At 35.5% G+C, this 22212-nt stretch overlaps 2 protein-coding genes across 3 annotated transcripts; one reads left to right on the forward strand and one right to left on the reverse strand.

Moving 5' to 3' along the window:
* The first annotated feature begins 207 nt into the window (after window positions 1-207).
* RANGAP2 (RAN GTPase activating protein 2) lies at window positions 208-3174 on the forward strand. Its single transcript, XM_047325593.2, has 2 exons — window positions 208-457; window positions 1299-3174. Exon 2 carries the CDS (start codon window positions 1310-1312, stop codon window positions 2900-2902), a length of 1593 nt encoding a protein of 530 aa, XP_047181549.1. The 5' UTR covers window positions 208-457; window positions 1299-1309; the 3' UTR covers window positions 2903-3174.
* A 1788-nt stretch (window positions 3175-4962) lies between these two features.
* On the reverse strand, window positions 4963-20211 carry LOC124847995 (putative ATP-dependent DNA helicase CHR12). Of its 2 annotated transcripts, XM_047325596.2 has the most exons (12): window positions 19891-20211; window positions 19371-19524; window positions 18238-18302; window positions 17707-17895; window positions 17007-17156; window positions 9086-9472; window positions 8436-8695; window positions 8065-8283; window positions 7573-7780; window positions 7343-7496; window positions 6239-6844; window positions 4963-5849 (listed from the first exon to the last, which is right to left on the reverse strand). In XM_047325596.2, exons 1-12 carry the CDS (start codon window positions 20029-20031, stop codon window positions 5149-5151), a joined length of 3234 nt encoding a protein of 1077 aa, XP_047181552.1. In that variant the 5' UTR covers window positions 20032-20211; the 3' UTR covers window positions 4963-5148. The 2 variants fall into 2 exon arrangements, with proteins under 2 accessions (XP_047181552.1, XP_047181555.1); XM_047325599.2 differs by lacking the exon at window positions 19891-20211 and having other exon boundaries at window positions 17707-17912; window positions 19371-19388.
* Between the last annotated feature and the right edge of the window lie 2001 nt (window positions 20212-22212).

Consider the following 22212-nt stretch of genomic DNA (forward strand, 5'->3'; position numbering starts at 1 on the left):
GTGGTCCATTTTCATTTAATTTTTCCAACTGGACCACTCAGATTTTGACACGTGTGCGCGTGTCTAAATGTTGTCAAAAATGGTTGTTCAAGTGTCATTTTCCAATTAATATATTTCTAAGAAAAAAACCTCAATGAAAACAAGTTGTGTTGTTGAAATTAGGTCGGCGTTAGAGGAGTATCCACAAATTCAAATTTTATTGTGATGTTTCTCTAGGGTTGAGGATTATAACGACAACAAATGGCATGCCACTTTTAAAAACAACACTTTTGTTTTGGTGCTAACAAAAGTACTCTCTTTGATCCTTTTCTTTAGCATCATTAACGTTTCCCTCTCATCCTCTCTCTCTCTCTCTCGTTACTATACGGTTGTACCATTCAAATTAAAGGATTGTGCGAAACTGCAGAGTGAACTGCAGTAGAGGGGGTAACTAATCCTCAGATCGACGGAAAAAGAGGTACCCTTTTCTCATGTATAAGGTTTTTGCTTCGCACTTTGCGGTTTCTTAAATTTGTCTTCCTCCCCATCTTTGTTTATACTGTTCCCATTTCCTCGCGCTTTCTCCAATGGCTTTCAAAGTTGTGTTTAAAGTTTGTAGCTTTGCATAGTGTCAGATCTGTCGCATTCTAGCTTAAAGTTGAGATTTTTATTCGGATGGATTTGATTTGTGGGTGAAATGGATCAAACCAAACTGTTTGTCGGTTATTTATTGCTGTCGACGGTTTTGTGGGCGTTCTCTTCTCTTCAGGAAACACCCCTCTACACACATTCGTGACACGTTTTGATAAGTTTCCACTATAAACTCTAACTGTTTTCATTTTTTCATCATGTTTTCAATGTTTAATCAGTTTCATTAATAGTTTATGATTGGAATGGAAAGAAAGTGTCCTACTTTGTTTTTGCAATCAATGTTGCGTTTTTATGGTATTCGTCACAGCAATTATTTCACGGAGGGAATTTCTTGTGTCTGTGCTCCTATTACTGACCCGTCCAGCGAAAGATTTTTCTTATCCATTCAAAACTTTAATTTGTGTTAAGTTGTCCTCAACAGTTGGGGGGTATGGGGCCTTCAATAATGACGACAAGATTAACTACTAACTTAACTGCCGTATCTCTTGAAATGTATTTTCAGTTTGACATCTTCAGTCTTTTATTCTGTTCGAAGGGCTGATACCATACTGGGGATAAGCATCCCCATTAAAAATTGTTTTCTCGAACTAGTTGGGATGAACTAATTTCTGTTCTTGTTATGTATCCTCGAATGTTCCATTACATACTTACACTAGTTGTTCTTGTAGGTATCATTGACATGGAGCCTGATTCACAGCAGAGATCATTTTCAATCAAATTATGGCCTCCTAGTCAGAACACTAGACAGACACTTGTGGAGAGGATGACCAACAATCTGACTACTAAATCTCTTTTCACACAGAAGTATGGAACTTTGGACAGGGAAGAGGCTGAAGAGAATGCAAAGAGGATTGAAGATGTGGCTTTTGCAACAGCAAACCTGCACTATGAGAAAGAGCCAGATGGTGATGGAGGTTCTGCGGTTCAGCTTTATGCCAAAGAATGTAGTAAGCTCCTCCTTGATGTTCTCAAAAGAGGACCTGGTAGAAAGGAGGATGAAGTGGTGACATCTTCTCACACCACTACGCCTCATGAATCTGTTTTTGATATATCTAAAGGCAAACGGGCATTCATTGAAGCAGACGAGGCACATGAACTTTTAAGTCCATTAAAGGATCCAGGGAATTCTTTCACCAAAATATGTTTTAGCAACAGAAGCTTTGGGATAGGAGCAGCACAAGTTGCCGAGCCCATTCTCACTTCCCTCAAGGACCAGCTTAGGGAAGTGGATCTATCAGATTTCATTGCTGGAAGACCAGAAGCGGAAGCTCTTGATGTTATGAAAATGTTCTCTTCGGCCCTTGAAGGCAGTGTCTTGAAGTCCTTAAACCTCTCGGACAATGCATTAGGTGAAAAAGGTGTTAGAGCATTTGGAGCACTTTTGAAATCCCAGAAATGCTTGGAGGAGCTTTATCTGATGAATGATGGTATCTCAAAGGAAGCTGCTGGAGCAGTTTGTGAGTTGATTCCTTTCACAGAGAAACTCAAAGTTCTCCATTTTCATAATAACATGACTGGCGATGAAGGGGCACTAGCTATAGCCGAGGTTGTGAAGCGTTCTCCTTCATTGGAGGATTTTCGTTGTTCCTCCACTAGGATAGGCACTGAGGGTGGAGTTGCCTTGTGTGATGCTTTAGGGAATTGTACCCATCTGAAGAAGCTTGATCTACGAGACAACATGTTAGGCACTGAAGGTGGGGTTTCTCTTAGTAAAGCTCTTTCCAAGCACACAGAGCTAAGAGAGGTATACCTGAGCTACCTAAATTTGGCAGATGATGGTGCAATTGCTATAGTCGATGCTCTTAAGGAGTCAGCACCTCAACTTGAAGTTTTAGAGTTGAGTGGGAATGACATTACAGCTGATGCTGCTCCTGCAATTGCAGCCTGCATTGCAGCAAAGCAGTTTCTGTCTAAGTTGAACCTCTCTGAGAATGAACTCAAGGATGAAGGTGCCAACCTGATAAGTAAAGCCATAGAAGGTCATGGTCAGTTAAAGGAAGTTGATATAAGTGCCAACCAAATAACCAGAAATGGAGCTCGTCAATTGGCTGTGACTGTGGTGCAAAAGGATGATTTCAAACATCTGAATATTAATGGCAATTTCATTTCCGAAGAAGGCATTGAGGAGTTGACGGATATATTTAAGAGTTCTCCTGACGTGCTGGGTCCATTAGACGAAAATGACCCCGATGGAGAAGACATCGACGAAGAATCTGAAGAAGGTGATGCAGATGAACTGGAATCCAAAATGAAGAACCTTGTGGTTGATTGAACTGAAGCAGTTGAAGTACTTTCATGTTATGCTGCTCAAGCAACTCTTATGTAACTTCAAGTTCATCAATTGCCAGCAGACAATCATCGACGGGACATAAAATGTCTGCAACATGTAGCGAAACCTTGTTTTTTTTTTAGTTTCATTTCATTAAGGTAGATTTTATCATTTTCAGTTGCTTCCCAGCAGTCATTAGTGTAATGACATCTTGTATTCTTCGATGATGTGTTATTTTGTTTTACATATGATTCTGCTTTTGATGAGATGTTCAACTACTAGCTGTTTATGGGAGCCAATTCACCTTTCCCTTTTTGAACACAACTCTATTATCAAAATACTAGCTTAAATTTATGGACAAATGAGATTTTTTTCTTTATTAAAGTCTTAAAAATTATTTACCCAATGAACATCGAACAACTTCAATTCCCGAAATAGACTCTATTATAGCAGCATTCTAAGATTTTTTTTTTCTTTAAATAACATAATATTTTAAAATTTATTTATTCGAATGGATTGTGGTCAATTTATTTTCTGGAATAGACCTTGTGCTGTAGTAATAGAAAATTTGGTTCTAAAGGAGCTGAAAATTTCCATCTGGATTTGTGAATTTTTTGTTTTCGTTCTGTTAGAGGATTGGAAAGGAGCATGCACTATGATGTTTTCCATGGCTGAATTAAATTCAGTTTTCCAATGACCAAAATTTGGGAGGGGTTTCTGTTTATATTTTATTTGTTTTCTAGTAGGGGAGGGTGAAGATAAGTGGGACAAATTAAATTAAAAAGCTTGATTAAAGTCAGGAAAAATAAATTTTAATTAGTTTGTGGGAGAAAAGAAATTTAAAAATGATGTAAGTTGGAATATAATTTTGTTTTATAAAAAAATTAAATATTTTAAAATTTAAAAATTGAAGAAAATCGTAAGACTCTGTGAATGTTTATTGTTATTATTATTATAATTAGTGAATTGAAGTTTTGAAAGGATTTTAAAAAATTAAAAAATGTAGTAACACATGAAAATTGAATAAAATTATAGTGTAATTTTTATATTTATATACAAAATGATTATGCCCGAATAAAATTTTAAATAATTAATTATAAATGTGTGGATGAAGATGTAATTGATTTGAGAGAAGGAAGTAAATAAAATTAATTTAAGGGTAAAAAGTTAATATAATATGGAAAGTTGCGAAGATGTCGTCTTTCTTTAGTCCCAAATGTTTTATTTTTCATTTCTTGCGCGCGCGCGCGTGTATATATATATATATATATATATATATATATATATATATATATATATATATATATATATATATATATATATATATATATATATATAACATAATATAATGTGAAAGCAATATAAAATAAAACTGATTCTTAAAATGCATCCTCCTCTCATATGTTATTTTTTAAAAATGATCATTTTCGTTTTCTTTTTCACTTTCTCTACCCATGGAAGAAATATAATTTTTAATCTTTTTCAATTTTTTTGTTCTCTTCTCACTTTTTAATTATTTTTACCTTGCAACCAAAGAAAGGTGATTATATAATTTCATACTATTTTTTTTTTTTAAATTGTCCACTTAAACTTATGCGCTTAAAGCGGGATAGAAAAATATCAATAATAAGAAAAAAAAAATCAATGAAAATATATGAATGTTCAAAAGTCAAATTTGCTGAAGTTTAATATTATATTGAAACTATTAATAATGCTAAAGCTAGTCTTTAGATGGAAGAGATGGATCAAAAGTTTCTAAATTAAGAAGTATACCTTGCAAATATAACAAATTTTGGCTTTGTAAATTAATTTATTACATTGTTCATACTGCCAATCTATCAATCATTATAGTTTTCCAAGTTAGAAATAAATTTAATAAACTGTTTTTGGTTCTGCATTGAAACTGCCAAACACGTGTAAAATTATGAAACTATATTTCGTGAAGCAAAACCAAACATGCATGTAGATCCAATTTGTAATCATACAATTATGACATCTGCTTAAACTATTTTCTCAAGGAAAAACAGTGTAATTCAAGCATCCACCTAAAAATAGAATATAACTTAGCCTCGAATATTTTCTTTCATTAACTTTTTTAGCTAAATATGGATGTTGCATACATAATAGAAAAATCTGGCCTAATACACGAAAGTTCCTTGTCTTTTTTGCCCTAAGATCTTCTCGCAGAATCACAATCAATAGTTGTGCAAAATTCTGGCACCCATAGGCAATGACTAATTAAACTCAAATCAGTTCCAGTTTGCTCTTCCATTGGAAGAATGCCCTCTGGCATCAGATAATGAACCCTGGCCCAGAAAACTTGACCTCTTCTTTTTGTGAGTATTCCATGATAACACATGGTGGTTCAAACCACTTCCAACATCCTCGTATGTATGTTTCAGGAAATTCGTTCCTTCAGATTTGAATCTCTTTGAAGAAGGGGTCACATGGAAACTATCTTCACTCGTGCGATCGTTTGTCATAGGAACACTTTCAGTCCTCAACTCTAAACTTTCTTCTGCTACTGTGTTATCGCTGGCTTGAGCAATGCTGTCAGATGAGTGGTGGTCTCTTCTTTTTCCTTTAGCTGAAAACTTTGATATGTCTTCTCCGTTCTCCACAGCCTTCATCCATTGCAGATCACTCAACGTATCTGCGTATACCACTTCTTTTCTTTTCCGTTTTCCAGTGACAGCACTGTTGAAATCTTTGGACTTATCATCCTTGTTAATTGGAGAATATACCCAATCTGGCAATTCGTGTTCTTCCATGAGACGGGATCTGTAATTTTCCTTTTGTCTTCTCTCTTCATCCATTTTCTCAAACAGCCAAAACTCCTCGTCAGATCGGGCAGCAAGACGGTTAATTTCTCTCTCACTCGGCACATCTGTCCCAAGTGAGCTTGTACCTCTGCGCATAATCTCTTCTAACATTTCTCTTCTGTCCTGGGCTGCACACACAAAAATACTAGTGGTTCAAATTATCTTCATCATTTAGCAATACGACCTAAGGAGCACGAATATGGTAAACACAATTGCATGGAATAATTAACTGATTCCAATTGAAATTTTAAATCTTTTAACTTTTGACATGTAATAAATTGGATTTTCAAGTAAATAGAATCCAAGATTAAGGACTACTTATCCATGTAATCAGTTCATAGCTCGTGACAGTTAAGAACATAAATGCATACTTATATACACGAAGAATTGCTAGATGAAGGTTATAAAGAATAGGAAGCAAATTGCTGGCATAAATGTATTACGTGTTCTGAACCAGTGAAAGAAAAAATCTCCCCTTCTCATCGCCCTTTAGGCAAAAGTATCACAAACTACAAACCTGTCGAAGTTGTGTTGAAAAGTCCTGCTTGGATAACTTTGGCATCAATGCCCATTTTTTGTTTTGCACGCTCTAGAATCACCTCTTCAATTGATCCTACACTAACCAAAACAAAAACCCTAACTTCCTTTTTCTGTCCAATGCGATGTGCTCGGTCCTCGGCTTGTTGATCCATTTGTGGATTCCAATCGCTATCAAAGATTATAACAGTATCTGCTGTTTGCAAGTTCAAACCAAGACCTCCAGCACGGGTGCTCAAGAGAAACATAAAGTATGGGGAGTCAGGAGCATTAAATTTCCTTAGAAGATTGCCTCTTTCCTCAGTTTTTGTTGAACCATCAAGTCTAAGATACTTAAAATCATGAAGTCGTAAATAGATTTCAAGAATGTCCATAAGTCGAGTCATTTGTGAGAAAAGGAGGACTCTGTGACCAGCTCTGCGAAGTTTTGGGAGCAAACGGTCAAGAAGTTCAAACTTACCTGATGCTCTAACAATCTCCTCCTTACGTTTATACATATCATATTCTCCCACGAATAGGTAGGGATGGTTACAACACTTTCTGAGTTGCATTGTTAAATTTTGTAGACTTTTTGACTTTCCAGAACCTGTAAAATATAAATATTTGGGGAAAATTTGTTAGGAAGTTCTAAGAAACCAGACAATCGTACAGGGATGTGAAACAAGTGATGTTAAAAGTCTGGGTACTATTTTTTAGTAAGAGGGAAGACAAGACACCAATAATAGGTCATTGAAAGCCATATTTATCTTGAAGTAGAAAATGGTCATATTTCACATATTCATAACAAAGTTGAAATTGGTAAAACATATTAATAAGGAAAATATATGGAACTGGGGGGAATAGGCTCATAACTTACTTCCCAAAAGATGGGTTAAACTTATTTCACAAGCATGTTGAAGATAAAACTAAATTCATAGTTTGAGAACCACCAATGGAGGCAACAACAGTGCAAGAGGGGAACATGATGAATACCTTTAGCATATCAATATGAAAACCAAAGAAAGTATGAGAAAAAATGTATGCTTTTACGTGGCTAAAAGAAGTGAAACAGGGAATAACTGGAAGACAAGAAATAGACACGAACCGTTGTCCAACCCAACTCTGCCTACATCTGTAACTTGTTGATAATATACTTTCTGCCAGGCTGACATATCACATTTGAGTATGACCTGAGATTTCCCAGGAAGAAATTTTTCCACCTCATCTTTTTTCCTTCTTAATATGAAGGGCCTTATTACCTAAAGATGGAATGAAACACATCAGAGAAGAGGGGAAAAGAGTACAAGTATAGGAAACTAGAAGAGAGAAACACACTTGATGCAGGCGCCGGATGATCAATAGTTGTTCCTCATCGGTGAGGGAGACATCAACTCGGTCTGCAAAGGGGGCATTAAACCAGTCCTCGAAATTTTGAACCGAGTTAAAAATGTTTGGAAGGAGAAAATTAAGCAAAGACCACAACTCCTGCAAACTGTTCTGAATTGGGGTACCAGTCAACAGGAGTCTTCGTTGGATGTGATAACTGCACCCAAAATATTTAAGAATTAGAGAAGAGAGGATCTAAACCACCTGAAGTGTGGTACTACACTATCATGTAATGGATTGACTTAACCATTGAATACTTTGATCGTCTATATGTTATGAAAGCTATCCATTTTTATTCATTATATCTCTTTTCTAGTTCAGTGCAGTCATCAGAACTGTTTAGAGTTGTCCTAAATAAAATAGATGGCTATCATAACCAAGAATTTTAGGGAAGTAAACATATTAATCCATGTCATCACTATATGTTGGGCAGAATCATACCCATTGTCCAAGGTTCTTGCCAGAGCAGACTCATGGTTTTTCAACCGGTGCCCTTCATCCACAATCAAGTACTTCCATTGAATTTTCTTGAGAAATGCTTTATCTCTCATTATAAGATCATAGTGAGTCAATAAAACATTGAATTTCCCCTCCCCTGATAACTCTTCCTTCATTGCCTTCCTCTCATCCAGCCGTCCGTCATAAAGAATAGCTGTGATGCTAAATCAGAAAGAAAAAGAACACGTGATTTGAGTTTTGAAAATTAAAAGCGACTATGATGATGATGTGCAAAATTCACAAACATATGCATATCTCCTCTCCCCTTGCGAAGAGGGGAAAGAAATAATTTACAATGATTGCTCTGGGCATACCTAGGAACCCATGTTGTGAATTCATTGACCCAATTTGGCAGAACTGCCTTTGGAGCAACAATCAAGTGGGGACCGGTAACACCCTTGTTTTCCATAAGATATGCTATAAGCGAAATTGTTTGTATCGTCTTCCCAAGCCCCATTTCATCAGCCAAAATTCCATTTAAATTGTTATTGAACAAAGAAAGCATCCACTGGAGCCCCTCTATCTGGTATGGTCTTAACTCTCCACCTTGAAGAATAGATGGTTGCTCAGTCACCTGTAAGCAACTAAGTTGGTTATTTTCCATTGCGGTGCTACAACTTTTACTCAAACAACTACTAAGGAGCGACCTTTTTATTTTATTTTCCTCAAAAGAAGAAACTCAAAAAAATAGGAAATTATACAACACATTTGGAGGAGAAGAAATCCTCCTACACACACACACAATCAAGAAAACAAAGAAAATAAAATATATCAATGAAGCACAGTTGACATTTCCTCCAAACCCCCCTTGAAAGATAATGTATTACACCAAATAGAAACGGGCGTCTAATTTCCCAAATAAGCTATTATGGTAAATGTCTAGTAAGAAATAAGTTTAACAAAGCATGAAAATTGTGTTGAAAAACTTTGTATTTTTTCTCCAAGAGGTGTCATAGGTACTGACCTTTTCTTGAATTGAATGTATGGCAGAATTGTATTGCCGCTGACCCTCAAGTAAATCACTGGAATCACCATTATGATCAGAATCGATCATATCGTCTTCATCAATAGGTGACTCCTTAGAAATTCCATTCTTTTCTGACTCTGGTAAATCTGCTTCAGAATCTTCCAATGGCTCAATACCATCTGAATACTTTTTGTCTTTTTGACGTTGAACAGCTGCTCCTAAATTTACTAGTAGTTTATTTGTTTCTTCAAGAAGCAAAGTTAATCTCTCATTCTTACTCTCTTTCACCATTCTCATGTACGCTTCTTGATCATCAGCCTTCAAGGCTTGGAACCTCAATTTCTCTGCCCGAGTTGCTCGTTGTCTTTGTCTTCCATGCCATGCCTTCAAAAGTATTTATGAGAATAAAAAATATTATCTTAACCCACGATGAAGAGCAAAAATTTCATCTAAAATGAACTGTCCAGGAACTGAAAAGGACACAACATTAAGCTAAAAAAAATCTTCATCATATTTCCGAAATAAACAATAGTCTAAGGAGTAAGAACTCTGCAATATAACTAGTATACGTGAGCATATAAGAAAAGTTATCTGTACAACAAATTGTACAACTAGTATGAGGTGTGATCAATCCTTTGTCTCCTATGTTGATAAATATTGAGAGGAGATGGTCCTATTAAATTACCAGTTGGAGAATTATTTTGGATTTCTCAAACAGAAGACTCACAATGAACATGATGGATTGAAGGATGAAATGGGTAAGATTTGTTTAAAAGAACTGGAATCTTGCAAGGAAAAAGAAAGTAAACGGGTTTCCTCAAAGAATGTGACATCAATTGATACGTAGTTTCATCTAGTAACCGGAGAATAACATCAATAACCCTTTAGAAGACGTGAGAAAAACACTTTTGATAGTCCTCCAATAAAGGCTGAATATGCCTGGAGAAAAATCATGAACAAAGCAAGTACAACAACAAAAACATGAAGAGATGTGATGCAACGACTCTTCTAGAAAAATGGTTGAATGAAGGATTTTATTTGCAAGAGATGAAGAAGACATCCTATTTATTAGGAAGGTAGTGAGATCCCCATCACCCAAATGATGAAGAGGAACATTAGCCTTGAGTAACAAAGTTCGTGCAATTCAAAATAGATGTCTATTTTTTTCTTCTTGCTATTCCATTTTATTATGGTGTGAGTGAACATGTGAACTGATGAAAGATTCCTTGTGAGGATAAAAAGAGTATAAGACGTGAATTCTTTAGCATTGTCACTTAAAGAAATTTTAATTATTATTCAAATGGATTCTTGATCCCATTAAAGAAAAACTCGAAAATAGACAAAAGTTGAGATCAATCTTTCATTGAATATACTTAAATACATCGACAATATTCATCCATAAAAGTCACAATATCTAAACCCAAAAGATGTTACACTACTTGGACCCTAATGATGTGTTTGGATATACAACTTTAAGAGGGTAATTAATTTTTATACAGAATTTGAAATGCTTTATAACAAAATATATTTTGGATACAGTATTTTTAAGGAAATTAATTTTTTTACGTTTTATGAGTAATTGGATTATCTAAAATTAGAAAATTTTAAATTCCACAAAAAAAGTAACAGTTTAAAATTTTTCATACTCTCAAATTCAAATTCCTGTGACTTTTCTTTGTGTTCTCTCTTAAATTCGATTTGCGGTGGACTTGACTAAGATTGACCCATTATTGAGACGACTGTTTAGTTGATATTGAATAGGGCCTTGTGTAGTTGATATCGAATAGGGCCCTTTTATTAATGTTAATAAACTTATTTTTTTTTTCATTTAAACTGTTAAAGATTGTTTTATTTTTATCTATTGTTGTAAACAATTGTTATTTCTCGAACGATAGCCAAGATTTTCTCTAATGAAATCAGGTAGACTATGTTTTTATCGATGTGAACTAGATATTTTCGGTTGACAATAATTGTGGTTATCTTTTTGTCAATGTCTGCAGTGATTATAGTTTTATCATCAACACCTATGTTTTGCTTTGTCAATAATTTCTAAGGATTTTTCTTTCAAATGCTGACTAGGAAAATTTTTGGTGAACATTAATTATGATTCTTTTTGCCAATGTCAATTGGGAGAATTTTTAGTTGACATCAATTGAAAAGTCAACAAAAGGACTCCAACCAATAGCATCATAAAATTAATCCTAATTGATGTCAATCTAAATAATTGTGATTGAGAAAAAACTTTATCGGTATTAGTTGAAAAAATCTTGATGAGCTTTAACCGAAAAATAACATGAACCAATATTGACAAAAAAATATCATCAATATTGATGTTTTGAATTACTAAAAATTGCTTCATATATAATTTTTTTTTTTGGATTTTGGTGGTAATCGAAATATTTTATCCAAATGAAAAAAACTCAAAAACAGTGTGAAATGAGATCAATTCAAATTCGATGTATTTAAATGTCTCATAAATTATGAAATTCACTACACAAATGCAAAGTAAATGTCTAAATAGATGATGGAAAAAACAGACTTACATCTTGTTTCATATTGTTTAGGTAAGAAGACTAAATATGGTTGTGTAATTGACATGATTCACAATCTGATACACGTAATTTGTTCAGACCAAGAACCATTTTCAACTTTAATAAGTTTGGACGTCCTATGTAGTCATGAAGAAGTTTTGGAAATGGAGCAGCAAAACAAGACACATAAGGAGTTGTTTCTAGACAGTAGAGACCTTGATATTCATGTTATACACCAATTAGTCAATCTATACCACATTCATATATGACAAGAATAAATATAAAATGTTCCAGAACAATTTATTAGGTCAATTGACTTAGAGAAATGTTAGATGTTAAGTTGTGTGTTTATGTTAATTGGGCTTAGCCCATTCTGTATTTAGGGTTTAACCCTTATCTTACATTATAAATAAAGGTTTAATAGCCAATTTAGTCCCCACTTTGGTTGAAAAATCTCAATTTAGTCCCTCGTTATAAAAGTGTTTTACATTAGTCCTAACTTTTAAAATAGTGGGTCAGATTGGTCCCTTTCGTTAAATATAAGTTAACGAAATTAATGGATGATGATGTGACACAGCTTAAAGCTGATGTGTTAGATTGGTCCCTCGTTAGTTTTAAGTTGTGTCACATCATCATCCATTAATTTTGTTAACTTATATTTAACAGAAAGGACCAATCTGACCCACTATTTTAAAAGTTAGGACTAATTCAAAACACTTTTATAACGAGGGACTAAATTGAGATTTTTCAACCAAAGTGAGGACTAAATTGGCTATTAAACCATAAATAAACTACCCTATGTGTATGCTAAACACATAAGGGAGATTTCTCCTAATCTTCTCTATTATTTCACATGGTATCTAGAGCACAGGAATAGTTCCCGCCAACTCCACGGTCTCCGGTACCCATCACCGCCGCTGTCGCTGCAGTCGCCGCCGCCGCTGCCGTCGCCGTCGGAGTTCCAGAATCGACCGACGACCACACCATCGGAATCGTCTCGGCCGGGCGACCACCGTGGTCCAAAGATCGCGGCGAACGGACCACCCACGCGCCTCCACGCGTCGCCGCAACAGTCACCGCTGCCGCCGCTTCCCGCCGCGCGTGTCGGCGCGTCGCCGGAGAGTTCCGCCGCCGATCAGCACCGTCGTGATCGCCTCCTCGCCCTCTTTATGGATCTGTGGTCGTTGTGTCAATCGGAGCACTTTGGATTTTTAGGGTTTCTCCCTCTCCATGGCTGCCCAACTTGATGATCGGAGTCGGTCTCGCCAACCGGGTAAAGGACGTCCAAAATGTGACCACTGTGGCAAGCTAGGGCACAAAATTGATAGATGTTATGCGCTTCATGGACGTCCTCCTCGACCTATAGCAATGACTAATTCTGATCTACCTCCTCGATCACCGTCTGCAGACCATCCTACTTCATCAAATACCATAAATAACCCTGTACTCTTTCAGGAATTTCTCAGATGGTATGAGGACCGTCAACACTCTAGTTCCACTACATCTGCTTCTGTTATACGCACATGTACCCCTTTTGTTGGTCTGACTCACTCTCTCGGATCTTGGGTCCTTGACTCAGGCGCCACCGATCATATCACTGGTAACAAGTCCTTGTTTTCTTCCTTGTCATGTCCGGATAATTTACCCTCGGTAACGATGGCTGATGGGTCTAGAGTCTCATCTCATGGTATTGGTACTGTTCATATTTTTCCGTCCATATCCATTGATAATGTACTTTATGTCCCTGGGTCTCCTTTTAACTTATTGTCCGTAAGTCGTCTAACTCGTTCCCTTAATTGTGTTATTTCATTTACCAAAGATTCTGTTTGGTTGCAGGACCGGAGTTCAAAACACATGATTGGCACAGGATGTGAGTCTCATGGCCTATATCATCTCAGCCCTTCTCCACATGCTGGCGTAATCATGGAGTCACCATCCCTTCTTCATGCTCAGTTAGGTCATCCAAGTCTTGCCAAACTGTAGCAACTGAGTCTGTCGAAATTATCAAGTTTGTCGTGTGAGTCTTGTCAGTTAGGTAAACATACTCGTAGTTCCTTTCCTCGTAGTGTTTCACAAAGAGCGTCATCCCCCTTTTCATTGGTTCATTTTGATATTTGGGGACCTAGTCGTGTTAAGTCAACTTTCGAATTTCAGTATTTTGTTACCTTTATTGATGACTATTCCAGATGTACTTGGTTGTTTCTCATGAAGAATCGTTCTGAGTTGTTTTCTATTTTTCAATCTTTTTTCAATGAAATAAAAACTCAGTTTGGGGTTTCTATTCGCACTTTACGCAGTGATAATGACTGTGAATACCTTTCTCAACCGTTTAAACATTTCATGGCTTCTCATGGCATTCTTCACCAAACCTCATGTGCCTATACCCCTCAACAAAATGGGGTGGATGAGCGCAAGAATAGACACCTTATTGAAACAACTCGTACCCTTCTCATTCATGGTCAAGTACCCTCACGTTTTTGGGGTGATGCTGTTCTCACGGCATGTTATCTTATCAACCGCATGCCATCTTCCGTCCTAGATAACAAAATCCCTCATTCTATCTTATTTCCTCAAGACCCTCTACATCCATTACCTCTTAGAGTTTTTGGGTCTACATGTTTTGTTCATGATTTTAGTCCTGGTCTTGATAAGTTATCTCCTAGGTCTCACAAATGTGTCTTCTTAGGATTTCCACGGTCACAAAAGGGCTATAAGTGTTTTTCCCCTTCCCTCAATCGTCATTTTATCTCTGCTGATGTCACTTTTGATGAATCTTCTTTTTACTTTACACATTTATCTTCTAGTTCTGTACCTCTCCCTGTTACTGTTGATATTCCTCTTATCTGTGATCCTCCTGGTGATGCTCCACCCATTTTGTCTCCTCCTTCTTTAGACTCTCATTCACCACAGGATCGTCCTTCACCACCACCCCTTCAGGTTTATAGTCGCCGCAATGGTCTCCCTCATGACTCACTTCCAGTGCCGCCTCCTGTGTCTCTTCCGGCTCCAGCAAATGAGTCTGACTTGCCTATTGCCCTCCGTAAAGGTATACGCTCTACCCGTAACCCTTCCCCCCATTATACTGTTCTTAGTTACCACAGATTATCTCCATCTTTTTACACTTGTCTCTCATCCATTTCTTCTGTGTCACTTCCTAAATCTGTGGGTGATGCCTTAACTCATCCTGGCTGGCGTCAAGCTATGCTGGATGAATTAAGTGCTTTACAAAAAAGTGGAACTTGGGAGCTTGTCCAATTACCATCTGGAAAGTCTGTTGTTGGTTGCAGGTGGGTGTATGCTGTCAAGGTTGGCCCTGACGGCACAATTGATCGTCTGAAAGCTCGACTGGTTGCCAAAGGCTACACACAGATTTTTGGTTTGGATTATGGTGATACTTTTTCTCCAGTGGCAAAAATGACCTCTGTTCGCCTATTCATTGCCATGGCCGCTCTTTGACAATGGCTTCTTTACCAACTTGATGTCAAAAATGCTTTCCTAAATGGTGATTTGCATGAAGAAATTTATATGGAGCAACTGCCTGGCTTTGTTGCTCAGGGGGAGTCATCTGGATTGGTATGTCGTCTTCGCAAATCCTTATATGGCCTAAAACAATCTCCTCGGGCCTGGTTTGGTAAATTCAGTTGTGTTGTTCAACAATTTGGTATGTCTCGCAGTGAAGCGGATCATTCAGTGTTCTATCGCCACTCAAGTGCTGGATGTATTTACTTAATAGTGTATGTTGATGATATTGTTCTCACAGGAAGTGACTATCTCGGTATCTCTCAGATGAAACAACACCTTTGTCATCATTTTCAAACCAAAGATCTTGGCAAACTCCGGTACTTTTTGGGTATTGAAGTAGCACAATCCAATGATGGTATTGTCATATCTCAGAGGAAGTATGCATTAGACATCTTGGAGGAAACAGGGTTAATAAACTGTAAATCTGTTGAGACACCTATGGATCCTAACATTAAACTCCTACCAAATCAGGGGGAACCTTTCTCAGATCCTGAACGGTACAGAAGATTAGTTAGTAAATTAAACTATCTTACTGTTACACGTCCTGACATTTCCTTCGCAGTTAGTGTGGTGAGTCAATTTCTAAACTCCCCATGTGAAGACCATTGGGATGCAGTTGTTCGCATACTGAAGTATATTAAAGGATCAACTGGAAAAGGTTTGCTATATGGCCCTAACAACGATACAAAAATCGTTTGCTATTCAGATGCTGATTGGGCTGGTTCCCCTTCTGATAGGAGGTCTACTTCTGGATAGGAGGTCTACTTTTGGATATTGTGTCTCTATTGGTGGCAACCTGATATCTTGGAAAAGTAAGAAGCAAAGTGTTGTGGCAAGGTCCAGCGCAGAAGCAGAATATAGAGCTATGGCATCTGCTACTTGCGAGCTTGTGTGGCTTAAACAATTACTTAGTGAATTGAAATTTGGAGATGTCACTCACATGACACTTATATGTGATAATCAAGCTGCTCTTCATATTAGCTCTAACCCTGTCTTCCATGAGAGAACCAAGCACATTGAAGTTGATTGTCATTTTATTAGAGAAAAAATCATATCCGGAGATATCAAGACTGAGTTCGTTAACTCAAGCAACCAGTTGGCAGACATATTCACCAAGTCCTTACGAGGACCAAGAATTGACTATCTTTGTAACAAGCTTGGAACATATGATTTATATGCTCCAGCTTGAGGGGGAGTGTTAGATGTTAAGTTGTGTGTTTATGTTAATTGGGCTTAGCCCATTCTGTATTTAGGGTTTAACCCTTATCTTACATTATAAATAAACTACCCTATGTGTATGCTAAACACATAAGGGAGATTTCTCCTAATCTTCTCTATTATTTCACAAGAAACAAGATTGAAAGAACAACAATTAGGAATAGATATAACAAACTTCAAATTTAGAGGAGAAAGAGAGACTTGACCAATTCTTTTGGAAGCAACCTTATATCTATTTTCCAAGGCAATAAGATAAAAAAAATAGGAGAAGACAAGGAAGAAAATAGAGAATCAATAATGTGATCAAAAGCACTTGAGCCAATTATCCATGGACCTTAACTATCCATAGATTGACAAACGTAGGTTATTGAAATCATAGGTGTTAAAGATGCTTGGGCTTGGTTGTTGGACTTTAAGCAAAGATACTCTGATATTCTTTTTCAGAGAACTTTTTTTCCAAACGTTCGTAACTTCGAAACATTTGCTACTTTTTTCAGGAAAATCGGTCAAGGAGTAGCATGTTTTTTAAGTATGACGCATTCTCTTACAATAAGAACATTGAGAACGACCACCTTTTCCATTCTGCCCTCCTCAATTTCCACATATGATTTATATAATAAATAAAAAATAAGAGAAGAAAATTGTACCTGGACACCATCATTCCTCTGTTTTCTCCTCTTCAAAGAAGCTTGAATTTGTAATTGGAACTCACGGACAGTGTTGAGTATTTCTGCAAAAAATTTCCTTGTTCTAGTCTCTATATGATTTTTCTCCTTTTCTTCTAATCTTGATAGTCTCTGCATGTGAGAAACTAAATGAGATGAGTTGTATAGAGTAGTTTCATTTTATATTCAAACCACACAGACATCAGGAAATAGAAATTGACACACTACACCTGTGTCTTGTGTATTTAATTAGTACAAGTATGGCTGGTGATCTATAACAATTGAAATTCCAGATAAATTTATATTCCCTGGTCTCGCCATAAGCATTTCTATGTGAATTTGTTTGTCCCTTTTCCTAATTTGTCAACCGTACTATTATTGTTCATTTGGAGAATTAATTGATAAACAACTGACAAATTACAAAGTTTTTAATAAAATAAAGCCCGTTTTGTTCTTCCTTTGCCTATCCCAGGTGAAAAATGTTTATTATATATTTCATATTTACAAACAGATAATATTGGATTTTCTAGTCAAAGCATAAAAGAAAACGTAAACTCATTGCATCAATGAAGCCTTTAAATCCGCAGATGTAGCTATAACCATGATATCCATGGTACGAAATCAGCTTTAAACACACAAAAGGAAAGAGGGGAACATACTTATCACTGTAAAACAAAATTACCTCGGCCTCCCGTTTCTTCCTTAATTGATCATCAGCATCCATGGCAAATGGATCTCCAACCCCATATAATGGACGACGCAGCCTCATCATGCCCCAATCAAACAATTGCCTGTCCGGATAAGCACACTTAGCATTGAGCCAGTATTCAGAACTCACATCAGTACGAACCTTCATCTGCAACTCTGCAAGCTGCCAGAAAATAAGTCCTTGCCAACAAGGACACAATTATTTGTCATTTCTCGGTTGCAGTTGATAACGAATGTAAAAAATCAACTAATTTCCTCACTGTAAATTATTTTCAACTTTCGTTACATTAAAGAGTTAGCTAAAATGGTTATTATACCAGTCAAACTATGTCGCACTTCAGGTGCATCAAAAGAAAAAGCAGGACAACTATAAAAAATTAGCAATCAATTTGTGAGAGTTAACTATAAAAAAATTAGCAATCAATTTGTGAATGTTTGGTAACGCTTCATTAGACATGACTCACAATAACTAAGCATTGTAGAAAAATTCCAGAATCAATTTTACCTTTAGTCCATAAAGTTCAAGCAAGCATTTTGTCTGCAGGTCCTCTCCCCGGCTTGAAGGCAATTCTGGATCAACACAGTAATACAGTTCTTCAGTAAAATAGTCAAAGCTCCAACTTCGATACCACTACCACTTAATGTATATGGTCATATCAAGAGACATGTTCAGAGATAACATAAAGCCACTTCAAAACACTACAGTTAAGTTTCAAAACAGATAGCTTCATGTCAGAAGGATCCTTTAACCTATTCACCCTCTCTAACAAGCTTATAAAAATATATTGGCAAATATAAGTGTTTCTATGAGGTGCTTGATGTGTCTTTCTAGGTCCTAAGGAGTAGTGAGTTGTTTGATCGAAAAGTGAAACAGACTTTCCTCCTTGCTGCAGCTGATGTGATGAAGCAACAGACACAACTACATCATCCAAATCTGGTGAGTTGACTCAATTCTTCTCTTGAAACACTAAATAGGCGCCAGATATATAAACTAAAGGTATCTAAACCAAATATAGTTAGCTACACTACATATGGTTGACTTGAATTTCAAGCCATATACATGTTTTTAAACTACACTCTACAGTTAATACACTCAGATTTAATTTGTTTATAACTTCATACATCAAGAAGATAAACATACTAAAGCATAACTTTTGTAAGATCTTTGATACCAAATACAACCAGCTAATTGAAAGTTTTAATGATTGATGGGACGAGAATGATTCTTTCTCAATATATTTGATGATTGTAATGAATTGTTGTATAATGGTCAGAAAGTAATAAGACTGAGTTATGAAACTTGCTGCCTCCACCCACTTTTCTCCTCCTGACAAAGCAATCATCCTAACCACATAAACTTTTTGAAATATATGTGCCATAGTTCCAATCAGTTCAATAAACGGGCTTGCACAAGCCATACCTCTAAAAACAATCAATAGTATAACAACATTATGCAATCACATCAATCACTGGTAGACGAGGATAGCTACATGAATCACATGTTATCACTTAGTTCGGTTAATTCCCCCACTAAGGGTAGACAAAACAAGCACCAAGAAACTATTTACAAATTATATCCAAATTCAGCACCAAGTCAACACGGAAACAAGCAAACAGATTATAAATTGAATCATTCACCTTGAAGATCATTCAATCGATGCTGAATCTGACTTCGATACCGACTTTCCCTTGCTTTCTCTAGTTTAAAACCAGACACGCAGTTTGGACGCTGCTTCGACAGTGCATCTTCAAGATCCAATATCAAGTCCTCTCCAGAATTACCTCCATCATCCTACAATTTCAATAACAACAAGTAAATTCTACGCAAAAAAAAAATAATAAAAATGTAGCGGCATACAATACAACATAACTGAGCTATACGAACAGTCTAGAAGCAAACGACACCAGAAGTGTACGGCTAGGTAAACTGTAACACAAAATAGAGCTGAACACATGAACGACGGAACCGAAAAGGAAATCAACGTTTTGCACATTGACTACACGAGTGGCGACGTAGCTGGCGAGTGCACAAAATTCCAAGCGCATACACACATACGAACAAAACAAGAAAGTGCGAAGAGCAAAAGAAACGGCGAAACCTAACGCAAGATTAGCGAAAGGAGAGAGAAAGAGAGAAAAAGAAAAGAGAAGAGGTTACATGATTGCGGTAGATGGAAGAGACGGAATTGAGAATATGAGGAGGGAGAGGGAGGTCGCGCGAGAGAAGGTTGAGGGCACAGATGAGTGTCTTGGCGTGGTGGCGCTCATTCTGCGTCTCCTTCTCCTTCTCCTTCTCCATGGCGCGAGCGAGTCGCAACGGTCCCTTATTCTTTTTTTTTTTGTTAACCAATATTTGAAATTCTCAATTACTCTGTGACTCTCACTCACCACACAGACAAAAACGCACTCTATCACGCCTTGTCTTGTGTTTACTCCGCGAGACAAAAACCCCTCCCTTCGCCTTCTTTGGGTATGAACGTATTTGGGGACGAATTAAGTTATATGCTACCAACGCGGCACTCCTTTTTTCCTCAACTCCAAACGCGCCTCTATATTCCGCAAAGACCTTTTTGCCCTCCTTTTTTTTTAACATGCAATATTGACCCTCTTTCAAATCTTTTTAAAAAATTGAATTTTACTCAATTAAGTACATGGACGATGATTGATTCAGTTACTTATTTAATTACAACATTTTTTTTCAATTCTAAAAAACATAATAATTTTTTTCTAATTAAAATTTAAATAAAGTTAAATCCAAATAATGTTAATAATATAACTTAATAAAAATTAAGTGAGTTGTTAAGTAGTCTAAAATAATAACAAATTTTGTAATATAATAATATAACTTAAAAAAAATTCAATGAGTTAACGAGTCAACTTGAATTCATCATGGATTCAAGTAGGATTTTTAGTAAATTGAACTCAATTTTATAATGACTAAATTGATACACGAGTTTAAAACACACTAATTTATTTTACAGAATTTTATCAAGAAAAAAAATTGTACTAATTAATTTATATCTACTACAATGAATATTTTTATTTTAAAAGGTGCTTATAATTTTTTTCTTATTTAAAACTAAGTATACTTGACTCAGGACAGTTCTTGTTATAGCTATTTTCAATTTTATTTGAAAAGAAAATCATTTGTTGATATATATATATATATATATATATATATATATATATATATATATATATATATATATATATATATTTATTTATTTATTTATCTAATTCATCAAAATCATGTTATTAGCTGGAATAAATTTGTCTTAGGGTCTGTTATTAAAAATAACACCTTGTCAAAAGGACATTGTAAGTAATGATAAAACTTTTGTGCAAATTATTGATAGTGTTGACCTTCCTTGAATTTTATTAAATTTTCAATTGAAATTAATTTTAAAATAAGATACTAATATGATCAACACTATCAATTCGTTAGATTTCCTACTATTGACTTTATATGTCACACATTAAAAAGTTGAAAAAATATAAGGTGGAACAAAAATGCAGCCATATAATCTTGAATGCTGCACTTTGCGTCCATTTCCCTGACTATAAGCATCGTCATCCGTTCATACACCACCAATGTTTTTTGCTGCATTTTTCAAAGCAAACATCTTTTCATCAAGACAATGAACGTCAAATTTGAACTTTTATCATACATCGTATTGTACATTTTTTTTTGTTACAGAAAGAAAGATAAAAATGCAGAAGCAAGAACTACAGAGTTAGGTTCCCAACACAACCGAAACAGCAAGTTGATGAGGCAGGAGACTGAAGGGGACATTTAAGTTGCAGCAAATTAGATTTTGTAATAATTGGTTAGTAGTTAATTACATTCTATGTATTCTATTTAAAAAATAAAAACAACGATCCTTAAATATAGTTTGTTCCATCAAAAAAATTATTTTAAGGATTCAATTTATCATAACTTAGTTGTAAAAATTCATCCAGTCATATCCAATTTATTATATCCACTAACAAATATTTAACTATGAAGACTAATAAAAATAGTTAAATTGGCTTGTTTTAATTAACAAATACATTTTGTCTTCGATAAAAAACACCAGAACAATATCATATTTAAAAAAGATGTTTCTATATGAACCTTAGTATATTTTAAAAAATATTTTTCTATTTTATTTAAGCCATTTTAAAAATATTTTAAAAAATGGAAAACATATTTTGTAAAACAATTATTTAGAACATACTTTTGAAATTTTGAAATAAGAATGATTTAATTAAGAAAAATGTGTTTAATGTTGATTAGAGAATTTATTGAATTTTAAAAATTAATGAATACAAGTCATTCATAAAAATGAATAAATAATTTTCATATAATCCATTAGGAAACTACTACTGCAAATTGATAAGATTTAACCATTCTATTTAGTTAACAATTAAAAATAGCCTTGTATATTGTTTCAAAATGCATATGATTCCGAGAATCATCATCAAACATACTATATCATAA

Source organism: Vigna umbellata, chromosome 8, assembly GCF_029865625.1.
Source record: "Vigna umbellata cultivar VRB3 chromosome 8, Vumbellata_1.0, whole genome shotgun sequence".
Lineage (NCBI taxonomy): Eukaryota > Viridiplantae > Streptophyta > Magnoliopsida > Fabales > Fabaceae > Vigna > Vigna umbellata.

Excerpts from the sequence above, each read along its gene's own strand:
- RANGAP2 (XM_047325593.2), top strand. The coding sequence starts at position 1,310 with ATGGAGCCTGATTCACAGCAGAGATCATTTTCAATCAAATTATGGCCT.
- LOC124847995 (XM_047325596.2), bottom strand. The coding sequence starts at position 20,031 with ATGGAGAAGGAGAAGGAGAAGGAGACGCAGAATGAGCGCCACCACGCC. Across the intron at positions 19,525-19,890 it reads CTTCCATCTACCGCAATCAT|GATGATGGAGGTAATTCTGG; the intron begins GTAACCTCTTCT and ends TTGAAATTGTAG. Across the intron at positions 6,845-7,342 it reads CAGAGTTGGGTTGGACAACG|GTTCTGGAAAGTCAAAAAGT; the intron begins GTTCGTGTCTAT and ends TATATTTTACAG.